This window comes from Giraffa tippelskirchi, chromosome 13, assembly GCF_054371585.1.
Source record: "Giraffa tippelskirchi isolate mGirTip1 chromosome 13, T2T-mGirTip1v1.2.pri, whole genome shotgun sequence".
Classification (NCBI taxonomy): domain Eukaryota; kingdom Metazoa; phylum Chordata; class Mammalia; order Artiodactyla; family Giraffidae; genus Giraffa; species Giraffa tippelskirchi.
The window spans coordinates 116,883,034-116,905,714 of record NC_137287.1 but is presented as its reverse complement, the minus strand read 5'-3'; the positions used below and the strand labels follow the sequence as shown (position 1 = coordinate 116,905,714).

General features: G+C 48.5%; 1 protein-coding gene across 46 annotated transcripts in view; it reads left to right on the top strand.

The window, feature by feature from the left end:
* Positions 1–21,232, top strand: part of ZMYND8 (zinc finger MYND-type containing 8) — a 114,707-nt gene extending 93,475 nt beyond the window's left edge. For 20 of the 46 annotated variants that reach the window (XM_081559472.1, XM_081559461.1, XM_081559457.1 and 17 more), the window contains 9 exons: positions 563–820; positions 2,911–3,101; positions 7,205–7,285; positions 9,718–9,796; positions 10,749–10,988; positions 12,297–12,454; positions 13,603–13,669; positions 17,698–17,781; positions 19,652–21,232. In XM_081559472.1, the coding sequence (XP_081415598.1) occupies positions 563–820; positions 2,911–3,101; positions 7,205–7,285; positions 9,718–9,796; positions 10,749–10,988; positions 12,297–12,454; positions 13,603–13,669; positions 17,698–17,781; positions 19,652–19,791 (1,298 nt within the window). In that variant the 3' untranslated portion in view covers positions 19,792–21,232. Of the gene's footprint in view, positions 1–562; positions 959–2,910; positions 3,102–7,204; positions 7,286–9,717; positions 9,797–10,748; positions 10,989–12,296; positions 12,455–13,602; positions 13,670–17,697; positions 17,782–19,651 lie in introns of all 46 variants that reach the window. The other 26 variants (XM_081559445.1, XM_081559427.1, XM_081559467.1 and 23 more) reach the window with 3 other exon arrangements.
* The last annotated feature ends 1,449 nt before the right edge of the window (positions 21,233–22,681 follow it).

Here is a 22,681-nt window from a genome sequence, read left to right as displayed (position 1 = left end):
GGCTGCCAGGACCTCACGGAGACTATTCAGGAAGGAATTAGAAGAGATGAAAGACAATACTCTTCTTTCTGGGTGATTCATTGTTATTCAGTGCTTTGGCCATTGGGAGGCTGTCTGGTTCCTTGGGGTACATACTCTGTAGGTTTCCTGGCCAAGGAAAGGATTCCTGTTAATCTTTGGCTAAGTCTTTCTCAAAGTGCTTACTGAACTCTAGCTTCGTAAAACAAGGTACTTGCAGTGATTCTGTTCATCCACTGGGTCATCGACTAGCAGGTGGGCAACTCCAGGCCAGGGGCTGGGTCATGTTGGCCTCAGTTCCCCAGAGGCCTTGACAAGTATCTCAAATGTGAGCAAGTACGTAACCCAAGGAGGCTGATGTTTTAAGCTAGAACATGCTGCAGAAGTGGACTTAGCATATAAAGTGAGAATGTGCCCATTCACGGGGAGGTCCTTAGCATTGCTAGCCTGAGATGGTCACCTAGAACTTGCTGGTGTGGAGACCCTGCAGGTCAGCCTGGGTCCTGTCTACTTTCTGTTTTGTTTTTTCATGCCTTGGCTTCAGTCGTAGGTAAAGCTCCACCATCCACGACAGCGGGCAGCCAGTCTCCCCCCGAAACGCCGGTCCTCACCCGCTCATCCTCCCAAACTCCCACGGCTGGGGTCACAACCACCACCAGCACCACGTCCACAGTCGCGGCCCCAGCCGCCGCCTCCGCCGCCACCACCACCACCACCACGGGAAGCCCGGTGAAAAAGCAGAGGCCGCTTTTACCGAAGGAGACTGCCCCGGCCGTGCAGCGGGTCGTGTGGAACTCATCAAGTAAGTTTCAAACGTCCTCCCAAAAGTGGCACATGCAGAAGATGCAGCGCCAGCAGCAGCAGCAGCAGCAGCAAAGCCAGCAGCAGCAGCCTCAGTCTTCCCAGGGGACGAGATATCAGACCAGACAGGCTGTGAAAGGTACCGAGCCTCCCCCTCTGCTCTCTGTGGCGCCCGCTCCCTTTTCGCCACATGGACAGGAGAAAAATCGTCCTCGTTTTATTTTTTTCAGTTCCCCTTGGTTGCCTGGCCACTGTACCCTGGAGGCCTGACACATTCCATTTGGCATTATTTTTAAAAATTGTTTTGCAGCTTGCTTTTTGTACTTTTCTTTTTCCTTTTTCATTTTATAAACAGTACATGCACGTCTTAGAAAGGGGTGAAATAGATGCCTAGACACACAAAAATGTGTTGTCTTGATTGACTTTCTATTTCATTCTCCACCCTTTCTCAGAGGTTATTGTTAACCATAAGATCTTTTTTTAATGCATGTATGCATATATATGACTTCATAAAGATATTACTTTTTTTTTCTTTTCTTTTTGGAAACATAAAAATGGTACCATCCTTGCCTTTTTTTTTCCTCCCACCCATCAGCATGTTTTGGAGGTCCATCCATGTTAGTACATATAGCTCTCCCTGATTCTTTTGGACTGCTGCATAGTATTCCACAGTTTAAAAGTATTCCCCTACGGATAGACATTTAGGTTGCTTCCAGTTTTTTCCTGTTGTAAGCAGTGCTGCAATGAATACCTTTGTAAAAGTTTCCTTGTGCATGCCCATGAACGCCTGGGCATTATTTTTGAAAGAGTACAGTTTGAGAAATGGATAGTAAAGGATACCTTAATAAGTAAGGATTAGCCCCCCAATGCAAGAAGAGCCAGGATCAGGAACTGTTGCTGAAGCGCGAAATGACAGCTCCCAACAAGAGGTTCCATCTGGGGTGACTTAAAGCCGAACAAAGCGCTGATCTGATGGGTATTAGTTTGTCCAGCTCTCATGAGGACTGACACAGGGCTTGTTTCATGGGGAAACCCGCATCGAGATCCTTCATGGTTGGGCTCCTTGATCGAAACTCGCACGTCCTGAGTGCACTATTGTGAGTAGAACTCTGAGAGTTGCAGCAGGTTGTGAAATGAAAGAGTAGCTAGATCTTGAACTGGGCCCCCAGTGAAACCCTTCAAAGATTGGGGTGGGGGGAGACCGAGAGATTGGACACTCAGTGTTGGAGTGCAGCCGGATTGATCCTGCTGTCTGAAGAGTTGCTGGAGCAGAACCGTATCTGGGATCTTTCAGGTTGGGATGGCCAGTTCCAGTCTCCTGAATTCATAGCCCTTAAGTATAATGAGCCTTCCCGGGGAACTTGGGAGCTGGCAAGGAGGAGCTCATTGATGGTATGGTTCCTAATTCCCAGATTGTCCTGTTAAAGATAAACAAAGCTGGCCACTAGTTGAAGTAGTCAGGATAGATTTTAGTCTGCAAGATACTATTGCAGTAGGGCAGTAGGGCAAAATGTCCAGCATGAACTGATGTCAACTCCAACATGCACACAGGGGACTGGGGTTTTAAAGGGAGAATTTGGAAATAGGGAGGGGGAACCGTGGGGGCTCTGTAGAGTCAGAAAGGGAAAGGTTTACACAAAGTGGGAAGAGGGTGTTGGTCCATGTGAAATGTCTGGGTTTGCTGACGTTTACCTTTACATTTACATTTGACCTTTACCTCTTAAAGGTAGGCTTCTGCCCTCCCATACACTGCGCAGTGGGCCCTATAGTTAGGTGTTGACTGGAGCAAATAGGCAATTCTATTGGCAGCCTTGAGTTTTCTTAGGTGGAGACTTTAAAGGGGTGGGGGTCATCCTAGGGGTGCAGCCTTGCACTGTTGGAAACCGTATTAGTCCTCAAAGATCCAGGTGGAGGCCTTGCTGAGAAAGGGCTCGGAGGAGCCTCACTTGAGTTTAGCCGACAAGAGAATCTTTGTCCCTTGAAAGCAGAGAAACTCGAACCGTGTGGATTGGGCCCTTAGTCCCACCACAGCTTCGAGCTGGTGCAGCCTTCCCGAGGCAGTGGGGTGACCAAGAACCTTTGCTTTCCCAGCCGTCCAGCAGAAAGAGATCACGCAGAGCCCATCCACCTCCACCATCACCCTGGTGACCAGCACCCAGTCGTCGCCCCTGGTCACCAGCTCAGGGACCACGAGCACGCTTGCATCTTCGGTCAGCGCAGACCTGCCCATCGCCACCGCTTCAGCTGATGTCGCTGCAGACATCGCCAAGTACACTAGCAAAGTGAGTGCCTGCGGCGGGATCGGGGAGGACCAGCCTTGGATCTTTCCAGGAACTAAAGGGGACCGGGAAGTGGTGGAGTCTCTCCCCAACTCGCCTGTCCTCTTGGCATGTTCCTTGTGGAGGGGTGTGGTGGGCAGGCTCGCCTGCTCTCTGTTCACTTGTGGGCACCCTCTCCGTGCAGGTTCTGTCTTTTCTCTTTTAAAATTTGTTTTATTGAAGTATAGGTGATGTTGTATTCATTTATGCTGTATAGCAAAATGATTTCAGTTATGTACACATATACTTTTTCATATTCCTTTTCATTATGGTTTATCACAGGATATTGATTGCAGTTCCCTGTGCTATACAAGAGGACCTTGTTGTTTATTCTGTGTATAATAGTTTGCATCTGCTAATCCCAGACTCCCAGTGCGTCCCGTCCCCTACCCCAGCCCTGCTCTCCAGCTCTCTCTTAATTTGCCAAGTGCTTTTATGCTCACTGTTGAATTTGGGCAAGTAAAGCTTGCAGCTCTCCTCGCTGTCAGATGAGAGTGCCCTGGAGTGATGTTCAGGTTCCTGTCTGTAGAACCCAGGGAGTGAAAATCACCACCAGAATTGCAGCTCCCTGGGGAGTCTGTTCTGCTCTCTGCTGGGGCCTAGAACAGCACTTGATACATAGTTGCAGAATGAAAGCAGGTTGCTGCCTAACTTCTCATTGGGCTTCTTATCAGTAACTTTTTTTTTTTAATGTGTACAGTTTTTAAAGTCTTTATTGAATTTTTTGCAAGATCGCTTAATTTCCCTTCTTTTATAATGTTTTGGGTTTTTGACTGCAAGGCATGTGGGATGTTAGCTCCCTGACTAGGAAATCAAACCGGTACCCCCACAGTGGAAGGCAGAGTCTCAACCACTGGACTGCCAGGACGTCCTCACACCCATTTTATAGATGAGCACACTGAGAACTGGCCAGGTCACACAGTTTGTCCAGGGTCACATAATCTGTGAATGTCTAACTGGCATTTGAATGGTAGCAGCCGGGATCTAGAGTATCCTCTTGACTTGGCTTTGGGCTGACTTGTGAATTCACACCAAGCCTGCTGACCACAGCTGTCCAGTGTCCACGAACTGATTGTTCTTACATGTGGCTTTTTAAAGCAACCCCGCTTAAGAGTCAGTGTGGCTAAAGAGATAAAACCCAAGTCTTGGGGTAACATCTCTTATTTAGTATTTGTTTGCCCGTTTTGAATAAAACACAAGATTTTTATCACGTCCCTGAGTTTCAGAACAGGAAGGATTCAACTCTTAGGTATGGTTGCATCCTCAAGGTTTTTGTCTTCCCTGTTCATCACCTTGAACTAGGATTGACTTCGTATTTTCATTTATAGTGACTTAACAAATAAAATTAAGTCTAAACTCACAAGATCCTGTTCTTCAAGGCTTGAAGCCTAAGTCTGTCTTTCTTCTGTTAAAAAGAGTGATTAGCATGAAAGTGTTAAAGAATTAATGCAAGCTTCCCTGGTGGCTTGTTGGTAAAGAATCCACCTGCCAACGCAGGAGACATGGGTTCCATCCCTGATCCGGGAAGATCCCACCCCCCCTAGAGCAACTAGGCCCGTGACCCACAACTACCGATCCTGTGCTCCAGAGCCTGGGAACTGCAACTGCCGAAGCCTGTGCCTGGAGCCCATGCTCTCCAACACGGGAGCCACCGCATTGAGAAGCCTGTGCAACTAGGGAGTAGCCCCGTTTACTATAACTAGATAAAAGCTTGTGGAGCGACAAAGACACAGCACAGGCAAAAATAAATGCATAAAGTTCTATGAAAAAAAAGAATTAACGGTACCACATGGAGACTTTCTTCGTAACAAGATCTGTGGTAGAATTACAAGAGAACTGAAAGAGGGTAATTTTTAAAATGACTGATTTAAGATGTCTGGAATTGCCTATCCTTTTTTTTTAAATTATTTATCTGTTTGGCTGTTCCAGGTCTTTAGTTGTGGTGTGCAGATTCTTAGTTTGCATGTGGGATCTAGTTCTCTGACCAGGAATCAAACCCAGGCCCCCTGCATTGGAGGTGCAGAAGCTTAGCCACTCGACCACCAGGGAAGTCCCCCCTAAATGGCTTCTCGTTTGCTTGCCATTGATTGGACTTCTTGTATCACCTTCCATTGATTTGGTCCAAGTTGTCCATTTACAGATGAGAAAACTGAGGCTGCCGCGCAGCTCAGGCTGGTGTTCACACCAAGCGTGTTCTCTACTCCTGCAGCCATTTTTATTCCATCTCCTACAGTTCTCCCCCTTACTCATGGAGCAAAACTGAGGAATGAACTTTTTGATAGGCATTTTCTTTGCAGTTAAGAAAATAAACTCAGCGACATAGTTTTGGAGCTGGTGAACTTGCTTGTGTCTGAGGTGACCCAGAGTTGAAGACCCAGATTTGTGTGTCTTGGCAGAAGGACTCTTTTTATTAATGTTGAGTTCTTTGCTATATTTGGAAGTGGGAATGAAGGTCAGTCCACAAATTCATGATTTCTTTAAAATGGAATGTAACTATGGCATTAGTAAAGTATTGGATTTCATCCACTCTCTAAAGTTTTCTCGTAAAGCAATTTCGTTTGAATATTTTAAATGGACCTGAGCAGGGAGGCCCGTACAGAATGACTGACCATAAAGCACAAAGTGTTTTTGCTGGCAACGTCCCCCTGTGGTCCCTGCAACAAGGGGCAGAACTAATATTTCAACAGATACTTTATTCATTTTCCGCCTATTTTGGGGGTGAAATGGGGGTTACTCTTTTGGGAGTTGGCAGCAGTTTTGTGATCACATGTTCATGAGAATTAATTCTTCTGTGAAAATAAGAAAACAGATATTTCTTTGTGAACTCCTCAGCAGGTACTGAACCACAGTCTCCTCTTTTTCTCACTTAATCCTTGTACACACCCTACAAGGGGGCACTGTTACTATCCTTGTTTTATGCCTGGGGCTCAGAGAGAGTTGTGGATGGCAAGAGAATAATGGCAGGAACAAATCTCAGGCATCAGATACAAGGGTGCTCTTTGTCCTATTTTCTTGCTAAATTGGAGCAAAGCATAGCACAGGGGCCTCTTGGCAGTGGCTGGGCCAGATCTGAGACCTGGTTTGGTCTCCTGTCTGTCCCTCCTGTGATGTGGGAGGACTCAGTGGGTATGTGCCCATTTAGGTCACCACAGAGCATTGAGTAGAGTTCCCTGTGTTGAACAGTAGGTTCTCATGAGTTATCTATTGTATATATAGTGGTGTATATATGTCAGTCCCAGTCTCCCAGTCTGAATCTCCCCACTTCCCTATCCCCTCCTTTGGGAGCTGAAAGTTTGTTTGTTACATCTGTGACTCTGTTTCGTGCCTTTTTATGGCTGAGTAGTACTCCATCGTATATAGTTCATCTTCTGTATCCATTCCTCTGTCAACGGGCATTTTAGGTTTTGCCCATGCCCTAGCTATTGTCAGTAGTGCTACAGTGAACGTTGGGGTGCATGCCTCCTTTTGAATATGGTTTTCTTCAGATACATGCCTAGCAGTAGGATTGCTGGCTCACATGGTAGCTCTCTTTTTAGTTTTTTAGGGAACCTCCATATAGTTCTCTTTAGTGGCTGTACCAATTTACATTCCCATCAACAGTGTAGGAGGGTTCCCTTTTCTCCACACTGTTTCCAGCATTTATGGTTTGAGATTTTTTGACGATGGCCATTCTGACTGGTGTGAGGTTGACACCTCATGGTAGTTTTGATTTGCATTTCTCTAATCATCAGTGGTGTTGAGCGTCTTTTTGTGTGTTTGTTGGCCATCTGTATGTCTTCTCTGGAGAAATGTCTATTTAGACCCCCCCCCCATTTTTTGATTGGGTTATTTGTTTTTTTTAATGAGCTGCATGAGCTGTTTGTATATTTTGGAGAGTAATTCCTTTTTGGAGATTGATTCCTTATCGGTTGCTTCATTTGCAAATGTTCTCTCCCAGTGGGAAGGTTGTCTCTCTGTTTTGTTTATGGTTTTCTTTGCTATATACAGATAGATTTTAGATATATGTCATCTAGAAAAAGTCTCAGGGAAGTTGATCACCCAAATTGTTCCTGTTTTTATCTTTTCAGATGATGGATGCAATAAAAGGCACGATGACGGAAATATATAACGATCTTTCTAAGAACACCACTGGGAGCACGATAGCTGAGGTCAGAGGTGACACATGGCATTCTTGTATTTTTGTGGTTGTTATCTGTGTTTCATATATTTTTAAAAGTTTTTAAAAACTGGAGTAAGATTGCTTTATAGTGTTGTGTTAGTGTCTGCGGTACAACAGTGTGAACCGGCTCTGTGTATACATGCGTCTCCTCTCCCTTGAGCCTCCCTCCTGTTCTTCACTCCGTTTGCTAAGCATGTTTTTTCTGGGCTACTCCAGGGGCACCCTGAAGTTCTCTGGAAACCCCTCTCCGGTTCTGGCTCCAGTCACCAGGCTCACTGTGCCTTGATGGCAGTGTTGAGGGTATTTCTTCACTTGGCCAGGAAGCTGGCGCTGTGGAGACACACCCTGCTCTCTGCGATCACCTCACTTCTAACCAAACAGCCAAAACCAGAGCCTGAGCTGTTGACCCACTGGCGAAACCAGAAACCGGTTGTTTTAGCCCCATGTAAAATCGGCTCCTTTGTCATCTCCTCAAGTTTGGACGTTTTTATTCCGGTGATCTTGGTGTTCAAGAGGTAGTATCCCAAGCCTCCTCAGTTTAGGCAATTACTTAGAGAATGGAGTGGTTAAAACCTGGAAATGTCCACTTAGGAAGTGACCACTTATTTTTTTTTAAAAAAAGAAAAGCCTCCCTCAGTTTTCTTCCTAGGATAATGTCAGTGCAAGCTGGCTGCAAACGGCGAAATGACAGGTGGCAGGACTTGCTGAGATCGTTGAAAGTTGCAACGGAGAAGGGAGGGGAAGCCCATGCGGAGCCATTGATGTGAGAGGGCATGCAGAGGGAGGCTGGCACCCAGAAAGAGGGGAACGTCTTCAAAAAGATGCTCTGATGGGCCTTAAACAGAGAACCGTGTGCTTCAACTTTTTTTTTCCCCCACACTGAGCAGCTTATAGGGTCCTAGTTCCCTGACCAGGGATTGAACCTGTGCCCTCTGCATTGGGAGCGTGGAGTCTTAAACACTGGACTGCCAGGGAAGTCCCAAGAGAGCCGTGTGAATGTAAAGGTTTCAGGGAGGTCCCGAGAGAAATCGATGAATCTCTTTAAGTATTTTTGCTCTATGACCGTCTTTGACGATTATGCTGGGGTGTCAAACAGCAAGCCCAAATGCGGTTTTTAGAAAAACCTCCTCTCCCTCACCCTGACCTGCGCCATACTCGCCATATTTCATTCGTTTTTGTTCATTTAATTGATGTGGGGCTACCTGAAACCTTGGGTCTCGATAGATGTCAGAAGGTTCCAGATTTTAACGAGGTAATATGAAGCCCCCTTCCACAATTAGAGACAACATTTCTGCAGTGATACAGTACGATTGTTCCCACTGTGTTGGAAGAATCAGGATTTCTCAGCCTTGAAGCTACTGACGTTGGTGCCAGATGTTTCGCTATGGTGGGGGCCGTCCTGTCCGTCTGGGTTGTTGAGCAGAATTCCTGGTCTCGACCCTCTGGGTGCCAGAAACAACCCAGAATGTCTCCAGGCACTGCAGCGTCATAGACAGAGGAGGGGGGCAAAATTCATCCCAGTTAAGAACCGTGGCGATGATTAAACACTGTCAACAGCCTTGTATCAGTTCCGTTTGGGTTTATATTTTCTTCTCTCCAAATGCATTTGGCCCCAGATATACTCCTCCTCCCTTCCACCTCAAATCCCCTATGGTTTCCAGAATGGTTAGGCTTTGGGATTTCAGGTGAGTGATTATGGCCCCCACCTAGAATTTTAGGTCAGAGATAAAATAAAGCTGTTTTTAGGATGTTTTAGTTTTATTTTCTTAGGCCAAAGTCCTGCTCAGAGCTTTTACATATAGTAAGTCTCGTACGTGTGAACCTTCAAATTGGGAACTTTCAAAGACGCGAATGTTTGCACGTCCAGTCACTTAAGTTAGTTCACGTGTCTGGCGAACACTGTCCTGTGCATACATCCTCTACAAGTGGATGTGCTTTGTGTGCTTTACTCTGTAGAGTGCAGTATTACAGTACCTTTATTTCAATCCCAGGATGTCCAGAAGCAAGCATAAAAGCAGCGGTGATGTAGCTGGTACTGTACTATATAGCCGATTGTGTTAGTTGGTTGTTTAGGCTAATTTTGTTGGACCTATGAATGGGCCCTAGGAATGGAACTTATTCGTATGTAGGGGACTCACTGTACTATTTATTTTGAAAATCTGGTCTTTTTTGCTTTAAATGGCTTTCCCTGGAGCATCTCTTGGAAAAGATAGACCACCTGTATTTGGTTTTTTGAAGCAGAATTTCTCACGAATTTGGATTAACCCACTGGCACCCATCTGGGGGAGGCCAGCAGAGAGACCAGACCGCCTGCCCTTTGACTCAGCACATGACATTAACCCATAGTGAGAGCTGGAGCTTCCAAGCCCTATTGGCAACAGGCACCCGGATGCACTTTGTAAGTGTTCTGTCTGGTTACAGATCCGCAGGCTGAGGATTGAGATAGAGAAGCTCCAGTGGCTGCACCAGCAGGAGCTCTCGGAAATGAAACACAACTTGGGTAAGTGCTGCTGACCTGGTCTGCACTGATGAAGGTTCTGGATAGGAACTTCTTGGCGTGTCTAGAGTTGGGCCCAGATATGAACTGGGTCAAAAGTAGGCCAGGGGGATGTACCACTCCTGGGGAGAACACAGCATCCTGGCGAGTCTAACCTGGAGAAACCAGGTATGAAGCAGGAGCTGGTGGGAACCCCCTTTCCTCTCTTCCAAATACCAACATCAGCAGCCAATTCATCCCAACAGCTGTGGTAGCTGCTCCTGCTTGTGAGCTCTGGCCTGTTGTAAAATTGAGAGACATCTCAGTAGCCTGAGCAATTTGATAATTGTCCTGTCAGTCTAATGATCAGTCCTGATCCCCTGTCTGGCAGATTAGATCTGCTGCCACTAAACACATCAAGAAGGAAGTATGTCCAAGTTGTAGCCCCAGCTCTGCCCATATTAGCTGTGTGCCTCAGTTTCCTCATCTGTGAAATGGGTATTATAGTAGTAGTCACCTCCTTAAGATTAATGTAAGGATTAAAAGAGTTCATACTTATAAAGTGTTTACAACAGTGCCTACAGATCATAGGTGCTGTAAAAGTATTTGATAGAAAAAGAAGGCTTATACGAATGATAAATTTCAAAATGAATTGAGTGAAAATTGTTCTGAGGATTTATGTGAGCACTTCCTGCAGAGTCACCATGGGGCCCCATTATCAGTATCCTCAGGACCTGACATTCCTGATCACAAATAGTTCCTCAGGTTGGCTCGGTGGATGCCCATTTTACAGATGAGGATGTTGCAGCTCCGGGAGGCTGGGTGACTCTCCACACTGGCTCACATGACCAGGGCATCCCCGAGCCAGGGATTCACAGCTCTTAGGATCCACCCTCTTACCTGCCGTGAATGAGCCCACGGCCCGGGATGGGGGAATGAAGTTGGCATCCTCTCCCGTCCTCCCCTCCTCTGGCAGAACTGACCATGGCAGAGATGCGGCAGAGCCTAGAGCAGGAGCGGGACCGGCTCATTGCCGAGGTGAAGAAGCAGCTGGAGCTGGAGAAGCAGCAGGCGGTGGACGAGACCAAGAAGAAGCAGTGGTGTGCCAACTGCAAGAAGGAGGCCATCTTCTACTGCTGCTGGAATACCAGCTACTGCGACTACCCCTGCCAGCAGGCCCACTGGCCCGAGCACATGAAGTCTTGCACCCAGTCAGGTAGGAGGGCCCTTGCCACGCTCACTCACCACGAGTGACTCCTGCACACGGGAGCAGCAGGCAGACACGCAGCCAAGTCTCCAGGCCCCGTTGTCTCCACCCTCTGGTTTCCTTGGCGGCGTTCCCGTGTGTGAACAGAGCTTGTAATGACAGCCCAGATGACTTTAGTTTCCTGTGGCTTGCTGTGGTTCTCCACTGGGGCCAATATCTGTCTCTGCCGAAACCAAACATGGGCGTCCCTGGTAGCTCAGGTGGTAAAGAATCTGCCTGGAGTGCAGGAGACCTGGGTTCGATCCCTGGGTTGAGAAGATCCCCCGAAGAAGGGAATGGCAACCCACTCCGGTTATCTTGCCTGGAGAATCCCACAGACAGAGGAGCCTGGTGGGCTACAGTCCGTGGGGTCACAAAGAGTCAAACATGACTGAGTGACTAAGCAGATACACACACAAATCAAATGCATCTTCTACCCCATTCTACAATGCACAGGACAGCCCCCCACCATGGAGCCCATCCTGGACTCCAGGCTTTAAACAATCACCACTTCTTATGTGAACGACAAAGTGTTCGTTTGGAACTAATCTGTCTTTAAAATCTCTTTCTAATGGAGAGCGAGCAGATCCCAGGCCAGGAGACTCTAGCAGGAAACACCGTCTAGTTAGAACTTATTAATAATATTTATTAGTAATATTTTACAGTTAGAGCTTATTTATGGCCAATATTAGATTTCTGTGTTTAGAAGTAAAAGTCTCCACTTCAAAGAATTTATTTAAATGCAATAATACGACAAGGGAATGCATCAATGGATTGGCAGATTTTTCAAAGGTGTTAGATGAATGACCTGAGTTTGGAAGCTCTAGGCAAGGTTTGGTGAGCTTTTTTTATGAAGGTCCAGAGAATAAATGTTGTAGGATTTGTGGCCCATGGGGTCTGTCAAAACCTCTCAACTCTGCTGTTACAGGGTGAAAGCGAGTGCATGAGGTGAACACTGGTCTAAAATTAGAAATTATGAAATGAGTAATTGGAACAGCCGTACTAGGCTGTTTGCTTCACGAACATGCTTTTGTCTCTAGAATGATTTAATAAAACTTAAATCACAGACTCTGAAAAATGAACATATCTTCGCACACAGCCTGGAATTCCTGTGTCTGGGAAGGCTTCAGTCCAACTCTTCTGGGCCTGCGCTGTGCCCTGGGCAGGGCTGGGTGGCATCTCTTAACACGTGGTGGTTTGCACAGAGCAGGGTTCCCTGGGGGCCTGGGCACTACTACGCTTGGCTTATACGTGGCTTCTGTCCCCCTTTTCCCTCAGCTACTGCCCCTCAGCAGGAAGCAGACCCCGAGGTGAACACAGAAACACTAAATAAGTCATCCCAGGGCGCCTCCTCCAGTACTCAGGCAGCCCCCCCGGAAACCAGCACCTCCAAAGAGAAGGAGACGCCAGCTGAGAAAAGCAAGGACAGTGGCTCGGTGAGTATCCATCCCACATGCCTCGGGGCCAAGCAGAGCCTCAGACCTGTCCCCCTCCCACCGCCACGGCGAGTCCCGTGCTGTAGGAGCTTGTCTGTCTTCAGGCTGCAGGTGGGGGCGACAGGGTCTCTGCAGGGCTCCTCCCCAGGTGTGTGTTGAGGGCAGGCGTTGTCCAGTAGAACCTTCTGTGATGATGGGAGTGTCGTGTATCTCCTCCGCCCGTTGTGGGAGCCACCAGCCTCACGTGGCTGTTGAGCACTTGAACTGTGGCCAGTGTGACCAAGAACCTGGATTTCAGATGTTATTAAGTTAATTTAATAATAACTAATTTAAATGCAATAGCCATGGGTGGCTGCTGAATTGGACACAGAGGTTGCACCTCTTATTTTCCCGGGGTGTGGTGTATGGATTGTATGCAGACTTTATTTTGGACGACACGTTGGTCATTTTTTACATTTGTAGCCATTATGGTTTTACTTCATGTGTATTAGGGAAGACATCAAGTCATCCCAGAAGTCAAACCTCTTTGGTTTCCTTGATATTGTTGCCTAGGAAGAGGTTATTGTGAAATAGAAGTGAATCAATATAATGTGATGTAATGTGTAGTCAGCCCTCAGAATCCGTGGATTTCTCGTCTGTAGATGCAGCCAGCCAAAACGCCATCTGTATTTGGTTGAATACGTGAATGTGAAACCCTCGGGTACAAAGGCATGGTTGTATTCATCCTTCTGGGCCATTTTATATAAGGGACTTGCGCATCGTTGGGTTTTAGTATCCTTGGGGGCTCCTGGAACCATTCCACCTTGGGTCCTGGGGGACGGCTGTACTTCCTTTGGGGATAGGGTAGAAATCCGGAGAGGGGAGTAGGTCAGAGAGAGGGCAGTTGAGGAATAGTGTTCCTGAAGCTGAGGCTGTAGAGTGGAGTAAGGGGCCTCCCTAGTCCTGTGTCCAGGGAGACAGGGCAGAAAAGGGCACAGGGTTAGGGCCACCCCAGCTGACCTGGCCTCCCCATCCTGAGCACGCCAGGCAGGGGGCATGAAGGTGCTGGCGGGGCCGTGACGAGCACCCCCTTGGATCCCTGGGCTTCCCTGGGGGGGCTCTGTTGACCCCAGTGCCTTGCCTCCATCTCTCTCTTTTTGTGTTTCTAGACCCTCGACCTCTCTGGCTCCAGGGAGACGCCCGCCTCCATTCTCTTAGGCTCCAACCAAGGCTCTGGTATGTTGCCCCCTGGTGGGTGAATGTGCTCTCACGTTCTGCACGGGCAGAGGGGAGCCATGTCCTCAGGGAGAGCCTGAAGGGTTCAGGGCGGTGGTTTTCAAACTGTGTTTCCTTAGGGATCCTCGGGGGTGCCCTGGGCGGGTCAGCAGGGCTGAGGGAGTGGCTGGGCAGGCGGCTTTGAGGCATTTCTCCAAGCGGATCAGTATTGACCTTATTTTTGATATTTTTTTTGGAGTTCCACATCAAAGACAGAGAGAGGTTCTGTTGCTGACCTGGGATGGGCTAGAAGATGCGTTTGGTCTGGGCAGTTCTTCTGCCCTCAGAACTGACCGTAGTAAATGAAACTGTCCCTGAGGCCCCAGCGCCCACATTCCATGGAGGAGGGTACTTGAGCCTTCAGAGGAAAACAAACATTTCTAGGTAGATGATCTTTCTGTAGAAATCTTTCCTCTCGAGGGGTAACCTGGCAGGCTGTCTGGGGTGGGTTATCTGGCGCTAACTTTTCTAGCTGTCCTCTTGTGTGGCTTTTGAGCTGTCTTCTCTTCTAGCCCATTTGGTGTTTCCCCTGCACCCTCTCAAACCACTTTCAGGGCCTTCCAAAAGGGTTTGTCCTCAGTGAGAACCGTTCTGCTTCTTTCAGGGTCCTTGAGCTCCAGCCAGGGTCTTTCTCTCTCCCAGATCATTCTCTTCTGTTGAAAACCAAGCTTTTTTTTTTCATTTCTGCATATTGAGTACATAGAGGAAGAAGTGACGTCCCTTATTAGGGTGGCTGGAGGTTTCCCAGTGGTGCTGGAAGTGGGGTTTAGGTTCAGGGGACATGAAAGGGGAGTGGCATGAGCTGACTTCAGGGGAAATATGAACTTGGCATGGAATTACGATGGAACTGCCTGTCAACTCCCTTCTCACTCTCACTCGGGTCTTGTGATGACATCTTCAGGACACGTTGAGTTTGGAGCTGAGGTGTGTTCCTCGTCCCTTCTTCTAGCTTCTCTTTTTAACAAAGGCAGAGCAGACTCGAGACCTCAGCAGCATGGCACCCACCTAGAGCTTCCTGCTAGTTTGGTTTTCATTATGTTGATTTGTAGAGTTACCTGCTGTGTACGGCAGGTATTATGTGTTCCTGCTTTTGGTGGTGATATAAGAGTTTCTGTTGACTTAAGTGGAGAGTGAGTTTAGAAACACCAGCTGAGCCATAAGCAGGAGGATTTTGGATGTGTCAAAACTGCAGAGGTGGTTGGCGTGGGGAAGGGTTCAAGTTGTGGAAAACACTGCTGCAGGCAGGGGGCGCTGTTGAGGTCTCGGAGCAGCAAAGTGGCGGCATCCACGTGGGAAGATTAAAGGGCCTTAGGTGGGACATTCTGAGAGAATAGCATTGAAACATGTATATTATCATATGTGAAACAGAACACCATTCCAGGTTCGATGCATGAGACAAATGCTCAGGGCTGGGGCAATGGGATGACCCAGAGGGATGGGATGGGGAAGGAGGTGGGAGAGGGGTTCAGGATGGGGAACACATGTAAACCCATGGCTGATTCATGTCAATGTATGGCAAAAACCACTACAATATTGTAAAGTAATTAGTCCCCAACTAAAATGAATACATTTATTAAAAAAAAAAATAAAGGGCCTTAGGAAGATCGGCGATCATGTGGGGTATGGAATCTGATGGGGCAAGGAGGCTTGCGTGCAGGAAGGCGGTTGAGAGATACAGCATCTCCCAGCTGTGAGGTGGATGAGGTGTTCCCTGGCCCAGGAATTGGCAGACTTTCTGTAAAGGACCAGAGAGCAAAAGAGGTTGAAGCTACGAGGGCCACACTGTCTGTATCATAACTGCCTTTGTCGGATGAAAGCAGCCACAGATGTCACATAAACAGATGCGCCTGTGCTGCAGTGAACTTGCCCTTGGAAAAGCAGGCATTGGGCTGGATTTGGCCTGTGGGCCGTCACTGGCCCCGACCTGAAGCACCCTGGTGTGCGAGGGGGGCGGAAAGGGAGGGTGGAGAGAGGAAGTAGGGAGGCTCCAGTTGCTGGGGAGTTGGTGCGGAGGGGAGGGTGGAGTCGGGAGAAGACCATCCCAGGGAGTCTGATGATTAGAGGGGGAGGGAGGGAAAGATCCTGAATTGTCAGCGTTTTTTAGGGACTGGCTGCAGTGTTATTCTAGAGCGTGAGCCGAAGGGAGCTGAACTGGAGGTCCCTGGAGGCCGGATCAGGACTGGGAGCTCACAGCTCCTCATTGCTCCCTGTTTGCGCTCCACAGCCGTCTGGCTGATGGGTTGTCATCAAAGCAGACAGACCAGCTCATTTTCTGACTCCTCATACGTCTCCGGGCTTCTGTGAGTGCTTGCTGCTCACTGACAGCGTAGAAGGAATCTGGAGAAAAGTGGACTTTGCAAAAACATGGAGGTTTCTGTGCTCTTTATTGGCTTCTGGAACCAGGCTGGTTAAGATGAGGGTCTAGTCAGGAGGGAGAAAGGTAAAATAGGAGATAGGAGCTTCCTCAGGGTGGGTGTGGGCCTCTCCTGTTCACTTGTCTCTTCGTTTTAAGATTTTAAAGTGGTGCATGCATGTCGAGCTGACCCTTGAACAACATGGGTTTGAACCGTGCACGTCCACGTCTGTGTGGATTTTTTTTTCCCATAATGAATACAGTTCTACACAATCTGTCAAATCTGTGGATGTGGATATGGAGGGCTGACCATGAGACTTAAGTATCCATGGAATCTGGTATCCATGGTGGGCCCTGGAATGAATCTGCTGTACCATCCCTGATACCAAGGGATGACTGTAGTCAGAAAAATAAAATCATACAGGGAACAACAATTCCTCATCCCTGTCTCCATGGCTGTCTTTTTGCAGCTGGTACTGACTTGTAAATAACTTGTTTCCCCATATTTCTGTTTCTCAACTTCACCTAGACATTGCTTGTTGACTTCTGGCTTTAGAAGATGAGAATCGGGGTCACTTATCACCTCTCTTCTCCCAGACCACTCTGGTACTGTTTGATGTGCTCTGTGGTTCCCTTGGTCCAGCACAACACTCACTCCTTAGTCCTTGTTCCCAGCTGGAGCAGACGGTGTCCCTGGCCCCCCCTCTTGGTGCTCATCTCCTCCCACACCTCTCCTCCACTGTCATATTCAGACTTTTCTATCTTCCTGCTCTGACTTCCCCATCATCAAGGTGGAGAACGCGTGCATTCTATTCTGTAACTGCAGTTGGCCCTTCTCAGTTCCGGCTGTTGGCTGGGTCTTAAAGGCTGGCATGCGATCATCCGTGTTTCCATCATTATGGTTGTGCTGTTTGTTCCACTGTGAATACATTTCCATCTCTGTATAGCCTTACTTTTCCCTGGAGGTTTTTTTCTCCCCCCTCGTGTTGTATCTTTAATGATTTCGCTGCCAAGTTCTTCACCATGACAGTTGTTTTATCGAGACACTTTTCCTGTCGCACATTTCGGGCTCTTCCACTTCAGACAATTATGTGCTGGTGTCCTGCCATTGTGGCTGAGGAGTGGCCCACTGAAATCTCACCTGTGGCTCCTCCCTCAGTCCTTCTCACCACACGCAGCTCCATCGCCCTCTTTCCTGATCTGTCATCAGCCTTGGCAGTAGATTCGTGATTATACTTGCCCTAAATAATCTGGGTTCCTTGGGTGGAGCCTTCCCATCTAAGTGTGGTGGAGCTGGCACCTCCTGTTTCCCTGGCTGAATTAAGCTCTTGGTAGAGCTAGTGGTTCCAAGAAAAAATGTGCTTTCAAAATTCACGTGGTTGCTTTTATGTCATTGTACGCCTTATTTCCACCTGTAATCTCGTGCTGTGTCCAGTGACCCTGTTCATGGTTTAAATATGCATTTTAAAAGCCTTAGTCTCCTGTGAATGCCTTGAGTTGGAAAATGGTGACATCGACCCAGCAGCCCCCCAGTGCTAAGACCAGTAGCCTGCTGATGAGCAGGAGAGCGAGCCCGTGGGGTTGTGTGGACTCGGCTCTCTGCCAGACTCTGAGGGGGCCTGTGCTATCTCTTCAGTTAGCAACAGGTGCGACAAACAACCTGCCTCTGCCCCAACCACCACAGACCACCAGCCGCACCCCAACTACCCAGCCCAGAAGTGTAAGTATGAACCCGCCTCCCGGGAGCCACCGGGGAGCTCCTCCCGGCAGGCGGAGGGCTCGTCTTGTGTGTGTCCGTGTGTGTTTCCTTTGTGGGCGTGTCTTCTGTTCTCCTGAGTGACGGGTCTTGGCTTTGCCTGGTTTCTTCCTCGCTGTGCCTCTGATGGCCATCGCAAACTGCAGTAGGAAACGAGAGAGCCAGGACAGATGGTCCGGCTTCTCTTTTTTTTTTGTTTGTTTGACCATGCTGTGCAGCTCATGGGATCTTAGTTCCCCGAGCAGGGCCTGTTACCCTTGGCAGTGAAAGCACCAAGTCCTAACCACTGAACTGCCAGGCAGTTCCCGATCTGGCTTCTTGAAGGGGCTTCCTCCTTGGTCTTTTCATGATGAGTCCTGGAGTCACACCCGTTGTCCTCTGCAGTGCCTGGCTGAAGCAGCCAGCGCGCCCTGTCCTGTCGGTGGGAGAGGTCAGGCTCTGCAGTTACTCAGGTGGCCAGCCTGGCTCTGGGATGCGGCTCCTGTGCTAAGTAAGCTAAGCCCTGCTGCCCAGCTGGTCTCTGCCTTCAGCAGAGCTGGGGAGACGCCAATGTGACTTGATTGCCTTGTTGTCAGAGTTTCAGTGTCGTGATGACCAGCTGCATCACAGACCTTCCAGAGTAACAACAGTGTAGGTGTCACGAGTAGGGAAGAACGTGTAAGAAGAGGTGGATTCAAGGACCGTAAGAGAGCTCAACCTTGGACCCCAGCTCTGCCCACTGCAGTAGCGCCCCCTTTGGGTCACAGATGCAAGTGACGAGGAAGCCTTCCCTCCTGAGTCAATCAAGGACTTGGGAGATCCTTATCACTGTCTTTGCAGCTTCTCTTCCAGAACCAGAGCTCAGGACCACACACATGCCTGCCTATCACCAGGCGATGATAAGAGCGGTCACCCTTCTAGGCGATGATCCGGTCCCTTGCTCCCTCACTCCAATTCTGTCTCTAAGCTTGACAGCCGACTTCTTTCGATCAAATATTATCATCCCACCTCAAGAAGTTAAAAAAAGTTTTGTCCCAATCTGTCTGAACTTGGTAAATGATCTAGGATACGATGGGATCTCAGTGATGTGCTGGTGGGTCTCTCAGAGTCAGCCATCCCGCTGAGCCTGCAGGCTGACAGTCTCCCAGCTGGACAGACACCTCCTTTGGCTCTTCCTTCAGTGTCCTCACATCTTACTCATCCACAATGTAGGTCCTTACGACACACACGTCCTTGAAGCTCCCTGAGGTCTTACTGTGGTTCTTGCATCCTTCAATTGACCCTTAAGCTTGTCCTTACTGGGAGCCAGTTGGTCTTATAACCATTAAGCCCAGGTGGGCTTAACCATTCTGGTCCTCACTCCTTTTCCTTCGGCTGGTTTAGGTGTAAGTCTGTTTTTTCAAGTTGCCTATACAATGATTAAAGAAACCCCATTAACAGAAGTAAGTAGATAGAACGCCAAATTTCAGTGCCTTTTTTAGTGGCCGAGGTTGGACACAACCAGGACACGGGGTGCTTGGTGTCTGCTCATGCAACAAGGGTGCCTGGTCCCAAGTAGCACACAAGAAACGTCTTCCTCGATAATTTAGTACCTTTTCCCCACTTGTCTTTATTTTCTCTGAGCATGATGCCCTCCTGTTTTTCCAACCAGCTCTTGTTAAATCCTTACAGACCCCCCAAATGCAGGGCAGTAAAGGGTGGCAGGATTTTGCCCCTGTGTGTTGTGGGGAGTCGGGAGGGGAAGGTGGCTTCCTGGGGGAACAGGTGCAGATGGCGTAGAAGGGATGGTTGCCCTTGGCCAGGGGTGGGCAGGGATGCTAAAACTCCCTTTCCCCTTGGTTTCCCCCCTCCCCAGACCATTCCCGGAGCAGTAAATCCAGTTGCTGGAGCGGCAGCGAGGAGAAGCGAGGATCGGCCCGCTCTGAGCACAACGCCGGTACCAGTTCGAAGAGCCTCATCCCGAAAGAGTCCCGCCTGGACACCTTCTGGGACTAGGGACACGCTGACACACAAGCCACCCGCCCCATGGAGGGAAACAACCCAGACACCAGGGAAACCGGAAACAGCAAAGAAACGTGAGCCCGGAAGACCGCCACCCTCAGACTGGAGGATGCCAGCCATTCAGATTCGGCCTCTGCACCCGGCACGGAGGGCCGCCCACACTACGTCACGTCCGGCGATAGCCTTGACTGAGGACTGTTCCACCCACGGGAAACCTTTGCTTTAGATGTAAATAATGTACAATTTGTGGATGTCATCGAGCCTAGAGTACCTGCCCTTTTTATATTTGTATTGACTTTAACTTATAAAAAAAAGAGAGAGAAAAAACAATAAAAAACAGAAAACACACCCAACAACAAAAAGAAGGTGTGGATGCTGGAGAAAGGATGGTCATCCAGCCCGTCTGTCACAGGGGTGCGGAGAGGGCGCGGGGCTCGCTTTGTGGCGCACAGCTCCTCCTCTGATGCCCCATGAGCTGTTTCCATTCGTATGTCTGTACACGGCACATTGGGATCAGGAATTTCCAGCACAGAATTTGGTGCTGCTCTGGACACATCACATGCACCCATTGGCCCCTTTCAAATACTACGTTATCATGTTACAAAAGGCAAGCTCTCTGGACCAGAAGGACACACGGAGGAGCTCATTAATTTTATGTGATTTCCACGATGACTCTACTCCTATAAAAGGGAAAAACAAAAAAAACCCCACATCCTTGTTTACAGAAGATTAACTAGAAACAAGCCCCGCTCAGCTCATTTTGCAGAAGAAAAGACCGTAGAAAGCGTTCAAGTCAGAAGCTCCAAAACAGAGTTTTTCTTTGCTTTGTGGTTCCTTTAAAGACACTCACACCCGCTTGGTAAGAGATGGCCGTGCTTCACGGAAGTGAGAAGTCAAAGGCGAGACGCACGCGGAGGACATTTGAGTCTGAGATGAAGCATGTATGTAATATTTATACGATGGAATTTTACGTTTTTATGTCAGCATGAAACAAAGGCAGTTTGAGGGGAAGCAGAACACCGCTGTGCTGTCTGTTACACTACGTGTGCTGTAGTACCATTTTGTATGTTGTGTAAAACAAGAATCATTGAACAAAGCAAAAAGGTGATGTATGTATATGAGAAAAATTAATTGTACGATATCATTCCAGTACATTCTGTTGTACATTTTAGTCTTGTTTCCTTTCTCTTCATTGTTGATAAGAGGATGCGAACCTGTACAGTTTCCAGCTAGTTACCCATATTAGAAAAGAAATAAAAAAGAGAGTCCTAGAAGAAAACAGGAAAGAACATTTGTCGATTGCAGTTGTCAAAAAAAAAAAAAAAACTAGCCTAGCTGGCCTTATTTGTGAAGCATAATTGCTTTTAGCATATGGAAGTATTTTTTCACATTTTCTTTGTATAAAATTTGTATTAAACTTAAATATCTTTTTTGATGATGGTGTTTCTTTGTGACTGAGCCAGTGGACTCACGCGGTATGCTCTCTTGGGTTCCCCCCACCCCCTAATTTTTTCAGATTCTTCACCTTTTTTTAATTAAACTGTTTTGGAAAAATGCCTTGGTCGTCCTCGAATTTGCAGTTTTCCCTTTGGTTGGGATGGCCATGTCAGGTTTGGACCAAACACGGAGACAGGGCCACATGAGGTCAGGAACCCCTCTCTCCACATTATAAATAACAACCCCCACTGGGAGCTTTCCTGGGAAGTCCAGTTCTTGGGGATTTACTGACAGACATGGAGACAGAAGGGAAATCCTGGGTCAGTCTTGGAAGAACACTGGGAGGGAGTGAATTTGTCTTTCTTTGGCCAGGATGGCAGCCTGAGCTACGAGGAGCTCTGTGGGCAACGTGTGACCTTGACTCTGCCCAGGCACACCCTGGTCATTTCATCTTCATGCATCACATAATTGTTTTGGTTTTGTTTTTTCAATCATTTAAACACGTGAACACGCCTCAGTGCATGGCTGGACAAGAGCAGGGCATGGTTTGGCCCCTCAGGCCATCCCTGGCCAGTGCTGTGAAAGGAACGGAATGGGACTGTTTTAGAGAGGACCGTACAGGAGCTTCTTTGTTCTTCGTGGGTGTGGGAGCTGCCACGTGGAAGGTGACGGTGCGTGTCACAGCCCCCAGTTGATGGATGTTCAGGCATGGCCAGCAGACCTGCCTCGTGTGCAGGTCATGAGCTAGCTGAGGGGCCTGTGGGAGTCATCCCAGGTTACATCCAGGGCTCAGTGAGTGGCCAGGTAAAGAGAGGGAGGACTTGGAGGTTCCGGCGGGACCTTCTCTCTCTGACTTTAGTCTGAGTGGAGGGTTTTCAGGGCTCAGTGGCTCTGAGTTTAGGAATGAGGAGAGGGAGGACCCCATGCTGTCTGCCGTGGTCCTTGCCCCTGTCTCTGAGCGATGGCCGGGCGCAGGGCAGGATGGGCCCCCCTCCTCACCCTGCCCTGCCCAGCTGGCCTGGTGGGTCTAGGGATGCCCTTTAATGCAGCCAGGCACTATCGCCACCTCGTGGCCTCCCTGGAGAACTGCAGCCCCTAGGGCTGGCGCTAGACCCAGCGGGGGACTGGTGGAGGGTCACTGCAGCAACAGCTGTGTGCTGAGCACCTGTGTGAGCCAAGCACTGAGGACCCAGCCTCTGCCTTCATCCATCTGACATTCTCACTAGGAAGCAGTCAGATATGTATATGATAGAATCCTAGGGGGGATAGAATCAAATAAGCAGGATACAGAAGGGAAGTAGATGGTGTGATTGGGGACGGCCTCCTGGAGAGCTGGCCTTTGAACTGAAACCTAAAGATGGTGGGGACTGAGCGTGATGTCTTGGACAGTGGTTTCTTAATGCTGGCTGAACGTTAGAAGCACCTAGCAAGTCAATAAATGTCCAGG